We start from the raw sequence: 11,925 nt of genomic DNA on the forward strand, positions 1-11,925 counted from the left end.
TATAGGACAGAGTAGAACTGCCCCATAGGGTTTCCAAGGAGCAGCTGGTGGATTTGAACTGCTGCCCTTTTGGTTAGCAGCCGAGCTCTTAACCACTGCGCCACCAGAGCACCTTTGGTTAGTAGTCGAGTGCAAACCATCTGTGCCACCCAGGGACCTTCAAACAAGTCACCAAATGCTCTGACTCATGGCAATCCCATGTCTATCCGTTCCACAGGGTCTTCAATGGCTGATTTTCCGGAAGTCGATCAGGCCTTTCTTCCAGGGTGTCTCTGGTAGACTCAAACCTCTAAACTTCCAGTTAGCAGCTGAGGGTGTTAATTGTTTGCAACATCCAGGGGCTCCCAAACAAGTACCCACCCAAACCCACTGCCGTCGAGTTAATTCTGACTTATAACGACCCTATAAGACAGAGTAGAACTGCCCCATAAGGTTTCCAAGGCTGTAAATCTCTAAGGAAGCAGACTGCCACATCTTTCTCCCGCGGAGCTACTGGTGGTTTCAAACCACAGATCTTTCGGTTAGCAGTCCAGCGCTTTAACCACTGCACCACCAGGGCTCCAAACAAGTACAAACCTCCACAAATTCAAGTAGGCTATGGTCCCAGAGGTGGCTTACATACTGCACATCCATCAGTATCATTACGGAGCACGCAGTGGGGACTCAGTCTTTCCACTTTAGCCAGCGGCTGTGAGATCAACAAACAAAACGAAACAGGCTTCGTCTGGGTGCTTTTTCTACTTACTGGAACAAATATATTCTGCAAGTTTTTCTGCATTTCCACATTTTTCTCCCTCTGTCTCCAGGCCAATTTTTCTCACTAGAAAACAAGAGAGAAACGTTATTTCCTCACATGGTTTGGGGCGTGTTGTTTTCTACCATACACACACACAGGTGTGTGCTTGGCCAGTCACACAGGCAGCCCTCTCCTCAAGGCCGGCGGAGGAGGATCGGGGCGCTGGGTCCCGGCCTCCTCCCCCCCTCAGTTGTGGCTAGTCAGTCAGCCAGGAGATGGTGCGCACGCACGGGGGTCTACACTCTCCTCCAGGGTCTGCATGAGAAAGTCTTCACTTGGTTAGGGAGGCGAGGCCCCATCCAGAAGGGCGGCGTGGGCTGACACAGCCAGACTGAAGGGGGAGGGCACCCACACTTCTGTGAGACACCCCTTCAAAAGCTGAGCAGGACCAGATGACCCTGGCTCCCCACATTTCCCAAACAGCCAATAGCTGGTTGCTGTGCAGAGGCCGGGGAGGGTGAAGCGTGGGCCCCCAGGTCAGCGTTTGCTCCACCCTCTTCTCTCAGGAACATGGAGCACGCTCTGGGCGTTCCACTCGGGCTCACCCAAGAGACCAGCTCAGAACACACTGACCTTCAGTGTAGACATTGCCAGCTCTAATCACGGGTCATTAAAACCTGCTGAGTCACGCAGCTGTCAACTGTGTCAGGAATAAGGCCGCAGAGCAAGCCCAGGCTAGTCCTCCCTGGCGCAAGTTCAAAAGCCAAACCAAACCCACTACGGCAGAGTTGATTCTGACTCATAGTGACCGTATAGCACACAGTACAACTGCTCCCAAGGCACATAAACTGCAGCACAGTCCGTCTCTCCTTGTCTCTCTCTTTCTCCTTTTTAAAAAATGTTCTGATTGTCTTCTACCGTTGACCATTTAACTTTAGTTACTTTTCCTCTAGAGGAACTCTCCTGGGAAACCAAGGGTTTCCAAAGCTGTAAATCTTTACGGAAGCAGACTGCCACATCTTTCTCCTGCAGAGCTGCTGGTAGTTTCAAACCTCTGACCTTTCAGTTAGCAGCCGGATGCTTTAACCACTGCACCACCAGGGCGCCTTGGTCCAAGTTAGAAGGGTCTAAAGGCGACCGAGACCCTGAACTTCTCCCAGGAACTGAACCGGGGAATCAAGGCTGGCAGTGACCGTGGTACTTCATGTTGATATTGGGGTGCACTTTTCCCCACACCTGGGACACAGCCTCTCCTGAACTGCCTTCCTGTCCTCTCAGCAAGCCCCTGCTCACTGGAGCCTGACACGCTGTGAGGGAGACAGTGTGGGCGATTCCTGCACTTCACAGACGAGGAGCTGAGGCGCTGAGTGGGGCAGGGACTGTGTCTGTCTCGTCCACAGCAAGCTCTCAGTGAACATTTGGTCTGAGGTCTCAGCCCCCGAGTGGCAGAGATGGGCCTGAACCAAGCACAGGGAGGCTGGCTCTGCCCCAACGCTGGTACACGCACTTCACACAGCACTCAGGCCAGCGCAAGCCCATCTGAAGGTCGCTCCCCAAGTAACGGCCGACACTGAAACTTCAAATTACTCAAACTGTGTTAAATACACCAAGCCAATCCTAGACAATCCTGACAGAGTATTTTTTACATTTGACGGGGTCAGACAGTGACTGCCCCAATGGATCCAGTTTCCTGGGCTTCTACCTTCTGCCTTTTTCTCTCTTTGCGTCAAATGTCCGACTGTCCTGACCTAGTCGCAGGGGGCCAGGGGCTGCTTGTAGCTGTGGCTTACCCAGAGGCCTCCTGGGTGTCGTGGCAGCCTCTGAAACAGCCCTAGTGGTCCCTCGTGTTGACCCCCTTATGCCACACCCCTCCCCTGGAGTGAGGGCCGGACTTATTGACGCAATCCAAACAAACAACGTGACAGAAGTGATGGGACGCCACGTCCAAGATTTGGTTACAGAAGGGCCGTGGCTCTGTCCTGGGCGCTCTCTCTGGCTCTCCTGATTTGTCTTGCCATCAGGGAGCCAGCTGCATGTCATGAGGCAGCCCTGTTGAGAACCCACACAAGTGGGCTGTGAAGGGGTCTTCCAAATCCTGCCAACAGCCACAGGGAGATCCTGGAAGCAGACATGCCCCCCGCTGGGCCTTGAGGTGACTGCAGCCAGTGAGAGATCCTGAGCAGAGACCCACGAAACCACCTCCAGATTTCCAACCCACAGAAACCGTGAGATAATCAATCTGTTGTCTCCAGCCACTGGGTGCTGGGGTAGTTGTTACGCAGCAAAGGTGACTGATACACTGGGCCTGGCTCCTCCTGGCTGTCAGCGCTCTGCTTCCTCTAGCTCTCCAGGCTCCTGCTGAAGCTCAGGAGGAGCAGAAACCTCAGAGCATTCACACAGTGCCTCTTCCCTGGGCCCATCAAGACAGAGCAGAGCAAAAGGCACAGTGATGCCGCTGAAATCAAACTGAAGTTCGTGTGACAGCGCAAAGCATCTGTTCATCAGCTAATGTGTGAAAGGCTGGATTTGCAGTATAAAAATCAAAGTACAAAAATTCACAAATATGCTGTATATTTGATAGTTAAGTTTTTGGTATATAAATCAGGAATTGCCTGCATGATTTTCTTTCCTCTTCTCATTTAGAAAACAGAAACAGTAAAAGGAAGTACATGAAAATTCTTAACTTAATTTCTGGGGGGATGCGGGGGAGTGGAGTTGGTTCCCATAGCAACCAAACCACTGATGTGCTGAGCTTGGTGGTAGAAGTTCCCCGACACAGAAGAGCTACGCATCCTGTTAATTAACTAGCAACTCCCAGCTGGTTTCTTCTCCAACCTGATTTTGTTCTCTGGAAAACGTGCTGTTAATTCTTAAACTATTTTCACTCATACTGTACCTTCCCCAATATTTTTAACCTCATGTGGACAACTTAAACAGTTTTGAAACAAAGCTACACTTGGATTTATGGTCTTCGTGATGGCTAGGCATTGTTTTAAGTATTTAAAATGTTTTAATGTTAATTTTTAATGAGTCACTGTTTAAATTTTATGCTTTAAAAATACATAAATTCAAGACTATTTGGAAAAATGTAGAAAAAATTAAGAAAATTTTAAAAAACACCTATAATATCATCACCAAAGAGAACTACCTTTAATATTTGGTGATGTTCCTTTTAAGCTTTTTTTGGGGAAGGAGGCATCTATCTATTTCAGTGCCTATATTTTTTAATTGAATTGAAATTGTACCACATACACATTTTTTTTTCTTAATGTTACATTATATTTTCTTATGTTATAAAAATTCTTCAAAATCTTCATTTTAAAAGACCACATAGCCTTCCCCCTTCCCCTTCTCTTCTGGAACAATTCAGCCCTGAGATCACTAGATGGGGCAGAGGGAAAGAAGTGTCCTTGGAGAGGACACTGACTTTACTTAACTACTCCCCTATTACTAGACAGCTGGGAGGGGATTTCATTTTTCATGGTTATAACCAGTGCTATGCCATATATTATCATACAAAAGCCACTTCATTTCTCCTCTCTGGGACTACTACCTTTGGAGAGATGACCTGTAAAGGGATTAGTGGGCCAAAGGATACACTTTAATAGACCTTTGAAAGGCATATTGACCAAGTGTTTCTCAAAAGATTTAAACCCATTTTTGATGACATTTAGCAATATTTGAATATATGCGTTTAACAGCAACCTTATCAGCAGTATTACATATTTAATTACTTTTTGCAAATTTAATAAGCAAAACTATATTTTTAAAAGGAATGGCAGTGTGCTTTTTTCTTTTTCAAACAAAGAAACAAGCAAAGCCATTTTTCAGTATTTTATTTGAACTTTAATTGCTTACCTAGAGAAGCAGTGGCGCTTCCAACCACGTATGCTGGCTTAGCATTCCATTTTTCTTTCAGAGATTTTTTCCAGGCTGTAAAGCACGAAATCCATACGTATGTGAGTTGCAAACACCGAAGTCACCATTGGGATGCTGCCCAAGGTTGCTTGTTTATCCTAGAAACTTGCAAGCAAGCAAACTATTAATAACCAAATGTAAAGACGAGCATCTCAAACTAATATATATTCTGTAGCAAATTTTTTAAAAATCACCTCAGAAAATGTTTCAGCATGCTTTGCTTGAAATATTAACTGGTTTCCAGAGGTGGCACTCCAAGTATTTTTAATGCATACTAGCAAAAAACATAACTTGTAGAAGTAATTTGCATGATGACATTAAAAGAAAAAAAATCTAGACTTTTAAAGAAAAAGTCACTGATTATTAAAAAAAAAAAGAAAAGCAAATTAACTGTCTAATAAAGCAATATAATTGGCTTTCTTTGGGAAATAGATCTCAAAGTCCACAAACTGCAATCTCAGATGAGAGGGCTGCTCACAGATCTGCTAGGGTCACAGTAAAGAGAATAAATTTCAGGTTCACACTTCTTCTTCTTCTTTTTTTTTTTTTTTGCAGCTTACTTGCCATCTTGCCTGTGGATCTTGGGATTCATTGGCCTCCGCAGCCTGTGAACCAGAGCCCTGCCGTCTGACCTGCCGATCTTGGCTTCACCAGCCCTTGTAGCTATGTGAATCAGGAGAAACCTCAAGCCTAACCCATGGACTTGGGATGTTCCAGCCTCTACAACTGCGTGAGCCATTTCTTTAACATAAATCTAGCTCTCTCTATATATTTATACACTTTGCTGGTTTTGCTTCTCTAGAAACCCAGCCTAAGACACCGTACTTAGAGAAAAGTTTCAGCCTTCTGAGTGTCCAGGGCTGCGAGTGGTGGCTAAAATCCAGGGCTGGTGTCTAAAGGAATAGCTGCCAAGCTTGCATGGGGCTTTGCGCTCATTATGAGTGTAGCTGTTAAGATGGCGGACCCTCTGGGGCAGGTGACGGCCAACCAACCATAAAGTATGGTTTCCTCAGCCTACCAGTCAGGCATTGAGCTTGCTGCTGTCCTCCGTTCTCCAAGCCCAGGAGGACCTGGTGTTTTCAGGTTCATACTTCTAAGTTTCATACAGAACACCATCATTTTGTGATTAAAAAATATCTTTAAATATGCATTAAAGATCAATAAGCAACATCGCGATAAACAGAGAAAAGACTGACATTGTAAGAAATTTCATTTTACTTGGATCCACAATCAACGCCTATGGAAGCAGCAGTCAAGAAATCAAAAGATGCATTGCATTGGGCAAACGTGCTGCAAAGGATCTTTTGAAAGTGTTGACAAGCAAAGATGTCACTTTGAGGACTAAGGTGTGCCTCACGTGCATGCGAAAGCTGGACAATGAATAAGGAAGACCAAAGAAGAAATGATGTCTTTGAATTATGGTAATGACGAAGAATATTGAATATACCATGGACTGCAGAAGAATGAATAAATCTGTCTTGGAATAAGTACAGCCAGAATGCTCCTTAGAGGCAAGGATGGCGAGGCTTTGTCTCACGTATGTTGGACATGCTGTCAGGAGGGACCAGCCCCTGGAGAAAGGCATCATGCTTAGTAAAGTACAGGGTCAGAGAAAAAGAGGAAGACCCTCAATGAGATGGATTGACAGTGGCTGCAAAATGGGCTCAAGCATAACAATGATCGTGAGGATGGCGCAGGACCGGGCAGTGTTTCCTCGTGTTGTTGCTGTGAGTTGGAACTGATTGGACAGCACCTAACGACAACAACACGCATTAAAGGGATACAAAGAGACAATGGATTGTAAGAATATATCACAAGGTCACTGGATGTTCGATACATTTTTAGAAGATAGGGAAACAACAGTTCTTTTCTAAAATCCAGTTATGAGCATAGGTTTTCCTTAAATTTAACAGTTACTCTCCCCTTTTCACTCATACGGGAAATACCCTTTTAAAGAGTAACCAAAGATTAAGTTTCACCTTCTTCTCTACCGCACAAATGTAAATAATATTTAAAAATTATCCATAGCATGTGAACACGCTATTTCCCAGCCTTGCAGCAGAACAACACTGAGGGAGCCTGGACTGAATCTGATGTGCTGTCAGGCCAGCTCTGCCCCTTAACTCGTGGTGGGCTCCTGCGCAAGTCAGTTAACCCACCTGGTCTGTTTCTTCATCAGGAAAATTGGGTCACTTGTGCCTGTTCCGGAGCCCTGGTGGTGCAGTGGTTAAGAGCTCGGCTGAGAACCAAAAGGTCAGCCGTTCAAATCCACCAGGGTCTCCTTGGAAACGCTATGGGGCAGTTCTACTCTGTCCTGTAGGGTCGCTGTGAGTCGGAATTGACCCACGGCAATGGGTTTGGTTTTGGGTTGGGTATGTCCGTCCTGCCTGTGTTATACAGTTGTTGTGAGAATCCATGGAGGAAGGTATGTGGGAAAGTGCTTTGTAAACTGTAAAGCACTACGTGCAAAGTCCCGGTGGACACTCGGCGGGTTTCCTCTTTCTCATCATCTTCACCCGCAAAGCTACATAAAAGAAAACAACACGATGGTAAGACAAAGCACCCTGAAGCACCTCCAGGAGAGAACACCTATGAAATGTGAAATATGAAAATAACAGTGTGGCTGGTTCTGAGTTGCCACACTGATTCCATGGCACAGATCTTCCCCCTAAGAAAAGCATCAAATCTTTTCTCCAACAAGCGTTGAAGGTGTATGGGAAATCACCGAGACAGCAATTTTTTTAGGCTACAGTGAAAGCCTAATTAAATACCCACCCCCACCACTGGTTGCCAGTGAGTCAGTATACAGTAGGCGCTCAGCGAATGCTAGCTACAAAGGTGCTCGTTCAAACAGACTAAGAAAGCTGTTGTCCGCAGTGAAGTCCTGGGTGCTGTTAATGGGTGGTGCCGTGTTCACACTGTTTGATGGAGAAGGAGGGAGGCAGGAAGAAGGTCAAAGAGACGACAGTGTCATGAAGGGCCTGCCACAGCACTGCCCGTGTCTCATACATGGTTGGATTTTCTCATTGTCCCTGCGAGGAACATGGCACGTATCCTATTTTCAGAGAAGACTGGCACCTGATCTATTCTGAGTGGAGATGTACACGCCCAGCAGGCGAACATTTAGGACTGGGGGAGAGACATTGGCCTGGGAGTTCAGGATGGAGTCGTATCTCCTGTTGCCGAGGAAGTAGCTCTGGCGCGGCTCCACTAAGTGCTCACTTCCATCAAAGGTCAGCATGTAGTCCTGACATTCTGTGTTGGACATTAAGAAACAGTTTTATAGAAGAAAGGTCATCTTATGCTCCCTTCAAAGGTCACACAAACACGAAGTAACTTGGTACCTAAACATTTTCTAAGCTAAAAGTCATGGTGTTTTTCAAACCTGAGGTGCCACCGTTTCTGGAATCTGGTATCCCCAGGGGAAAGGGAAGAGTCAATAACAGCCCAGTGGACTTCACGGCAGACCCATCCTCACCTTCAGTTTTATTGTCCTTCTCCAAACACAACTCCACTGCTTCTACTGCTCGGGGACTGGTGAAGATGAGTCCCCCGTAACCTTCAGGATGAGACAGCTGCACACCAAAAAAGCAATAAAGGCATTTCATACGATGGTTGAACTCCAAAGGAAGCACGCAAATGCTTAACAGAAGAAGTAGGCAAGCTAATTCCATCCACTCCTCCATCCACTCATCTACCCACCCTCCCATCCATCCACCCACCCATCCATCCATCCATCCACTCATCTACCCATCCATCCGCTCAGTACTTATTGCATGCTTACTATGCACCGGGAACTATTCTAGGTCTTTTAGAAAATGCCGGTGAATTAATTAGACATCAGCCTCTCCCTCAAGAAGCTCACAGTCTGGGGGGGGAAACAGACAGGGTAACAACTGTAACTCAGCCTGGGGCTGGGATGGAGTGCAGACAGAAGGGTAGACTTGACCTCCACTTGTAGCAAAACTAGAATATTCACGGCGTGATATCCATTCTGAAGCCTTGATTTTCAAAGATAATAAAAAACCCATTGCCATCAAGTCGATTCCAACTCATAGCAACCCTACAGGACAGAGTAAAAGTGCCCCCACAGTTTCCAAGGAGCACCTGGTAGATTCGAACTGCCAACCTTTTGGTTAGCAGCCATAGCACTTAACCACTATGCCACCAGGGTTTCCTGAAAGATAGTAATGGGACATAATTTACTCAACACTTATTCTGAGCCAGGCACTGCGCTGTTTTATATACATCACCTCACTGACTGTGAAATGACCCTGTGATATGGGTGGCTGGTCTCATCTCACAGATTTAAGAACCAGAGGCTCGCAGATGAGAAGGAACTGGACCCCGGTGAGTGCAGGGCAGAACTGAAACAGGTGCCTCTGTGAGCCCTGCCCGTGCTCTGACTCTCTGCCTGGCATATGCTTTCCAGAGCACATTCAGAGCCCGCGTGGTGGCACATTGGCCAAGAACGCGGGGGAAGAGGCTTCCGTGGATGTCCCATGTTTGAGGACCTCTAGAACCTAGAAATGACCCCAAATCATGAGCTCTTCTTCCCCCTTTTGCAGCTGCTAATGGACGAAGATTCCGCACCAATGTGGGCCCCTCTTACATAGTTCCTGAAGCCTGCAGACCTGGTGCCTCATCACGGGAGCATAACAGATGCCCACTCACTGTTTGTGGAGGAAATTACTGAATGAGTAGTCCAACATTCGGTCCAAACCAAAAGGGAAAAACAGCAAGGCCTTCTAAGGAGTGTAGGCAGAGTTTAGGTGTGCAGAGCCCAGGGTGAACCCCTGGTGCTAAGAGAGGCCATGGGGCTCAGCAAGCAGGGCTAGGCACTCCCGTCCCAGGAAATCACCAGGCACTCCCAGCCCCCTCGTCTAGAAAGGAGCCCAGGGAAACGCCCTGAGGGCAGTGGCAGGGCTGGGGCTTTACTAGGACACTCAGTCGCCTTTACTGGGCACGACTCCTGAAATGTTTGTCACCCTACAGGGGGCAGCAGAACTGAAGTGGTGGGGAGAAGTCCTGGGTTCGAGTCCCATCCCTGCCACTTACTTGCCGGAGGCCCTGGCCAAGTTGCCACCCTCGGTCTCAATGACCTCATGTCTAAAATGGGAAGAATAACACCTGTTCGGCCTGGTTTGCAGTTTAGGGGTGGGAGTGGGTTAAATGAGAGGATGAATGTGAACAAGTGGGGGTGCTGCTGTGAGCAGTGCAGGAGGTCAGTGTCTCCTGGGCCTCCTTATAGACCCTGCCTCTCCCAGTCACAGGGAGACTTTCTGGAGGAGTAGACACAGACACCCCCAGAGAACCCCGACAGCAGCAGTGTCCTGGAGCTGGGCGAGACTGGGCTTCCCCTGTGTTAAAGACGGGCGGGGAAACAGAAGGGTATTAAAACAGGTCCCCCAGCTTGGGCTGGCAAAGAGTCTATGAAAAGCAAACACTGACACACTGCTGGGCCTTACCTTCTCGGAGAAGCTGGGGAGAGACAAAAACTCAAATGATAAAACAGGGATCAAAGTAGCTTCAAGTCCATACAATCCTAATTCCTGCAAATGAAAAGAATACAGTTCTGGGTTGGCCAAGCCGCCGTGAAGATAAGGAAAGGGTCATGGGGTGACATCAATGACTTGTTCTGTGACCTTCCTCTGAATTTCAGCAAATACCCCAGCCCTCCTGAAGTCATAAGTAAGGAGAAAGAAGGCAGCAAAGCTCAGGCTTCATGGCCCTAAGAGTCGCAGGTCACTCACCCTGATGTACGGGTCCTGGCCACAGTCGTCCTCTTTAGGGTCTTTCAGTAAAAGAACCTTCATTACTACCTGGCAGTCCTCACCGGGCACTGAGACACAGACAGAGAGAGGGTCTTAATTAGATTCCAGAGAGTGTTCCTAAGCAACGTGGACAGGACGGCAGCGCGCACTGGGAGGAGGTGATCAATCGCTGGCCCAGCGGCACAAGATGACTCAGCGTTAATGGGCTTGTTCCCTCTGTCACCGATAAGGACGAGGGCAAGCATGGTGGGACATGATATCACTTGGAAGGGCCTACAAAGCCCATTAGTTACAGTCAATGTCAGACACCAAACACTGATGGCCCTTTGCAGAGACGCGATGCAAGTTCTGGGTGGAATGGGGAGCAAACGGAGAAATGGCTATCTTACATCTTAAGGAGGTGAAGGAATGATTATTTCCATTTCAAAATAAGTATACTAAAGTAGCACATAAGCCCTTTAGGAAATAATTATACTGACTCTTCCACTTCTCAAACGATGCTCTGTAAGTGTTGTCAAATGTCATGAGATGATCCTTCAAAACTTTTCCAAAAATCTGAAAAACAATTTGTCAATACGTATCACACGCTTTATATAGTTCATACTCTTCCTTCTTGTAACTTCACTTCTAAGAATGAATAACAGGCAATACTCACAAATGTGTGCAAACACTAACAAAAAGATGTTCATCCTGGCATTATTTATAATTGCAAATTACTGGGAACAATGCAAATGTCCAGCAATGGGAGAATGGTGAAATAAATCATAGCACAGTTATGAAATCTTTAAAATACTCATAATTACATGGAAAAATGATCACAAAATATTAAGTGGAAAAAAAAGCGGGATTCAGGCTTACATAAATATTAAACATAAACTGCATAAAATCTTATAGGCTTTATATATACATACATATGAAAGAAGGAGCCCTCGTAGCACAGTGGTTAAGAGCTCGGCTGCTAACCAAAAGGTCAGCAGTTCGAATCCACTAGCCGCTCCTCGGAAACCCTATAGGGCAGTCCCTATGAGAATCAACTCAATGGCAATGGGCTTTTATATAAAAGAAAATGCACCCAAATATTGATAGTAATTATTTCTGGGTGGTAGATTAGAATTTTCTTATTTACCTCTTTCTGTATTATCCAAAATTTTTTACAGTGGATATGCTGTTCATTGTACTGTACTGGGGGCGGGGTGGGGGTGGGGGGAAGTGCATTACAACCACCACAAGGGCCTCAAAATAAATGCTGGCAAAGAACTGCAGGAAAAAACTCTGCTTGAAGCACAGATTATCACCCCATATGAAGCATTAGACCCACAATTAGTTGCTTCATAAATATTACATGATGGGTGATAACAGTCAAATGGAGAATATGGTTTGGAAGAAAAATCTGTTAACTCTGGGAGCCATTATTTATAAGTTACTGTGAACATATTTCTGGAATATTATAATATCTATGAGACACCTTTGGAAAATTGGCTCAAAATTTGTATCTAA

The 11,925-nt window shown here is 46.3% G+C and overlaps 1 protein-coding gene across 3 annotated transcripts in view; it reads right to left on the minus strand.

Moving 5' to 3' along the window:
- Positions 1–10,563, minus strand: part of UROS (uroporphyrinogen III synthase) — a 21,014-nt gene extending 10,451 nt beyond the window's left edge. For all 3 annotated transcript variants that reach the window (XR_002823813.1, XM_023730053.1, XM_004374928.2), the window contains exons 1-5: positions 10,408–10,563; positions 10,123–10,206; positions 8,133–8,229; positions 4,595–4,669; positions 746–820 (exon numbers count right to left, since the gene is read on the minus strand). Coding sequence is in view for 2 of the 3 variants with exons in the window: in XM_023730053.1 (XP_023585821.1) it covers positions 746–820; positions 4,595–4,669; positions 8,133–8,229; positions 10,123–10,206; positions 10,408–10,470 (394 nt within the window). In the remaining variant the exon portion in view is untranslated. The remainder of the gene's footprint in view (positions 1–745; positions 821–4,594; positions 4,670–8,132; positions 8,230–10,122; positions 10,207–10,407) is intronic.
- Between the last annotated feature and the right edge of the window lie 1,362 nt (positions 10,564–11,925).

This window comes from Trichechus manatus, unplaced genomic scaffold, assembly GCF_000243295.1.
Source record: "Trichechus manatus latirostris isolate Lorelei unplaced genomic scaffold, TriManLat1.0 scaffold00031, whole genome shotgun sequence".
NCBI classification, from domain to species: Eukaryota; Metazoa; Chordata; class Mammalia; order Sirenia; family Trichechidae; genus Trichechus; species Trichechus manatus.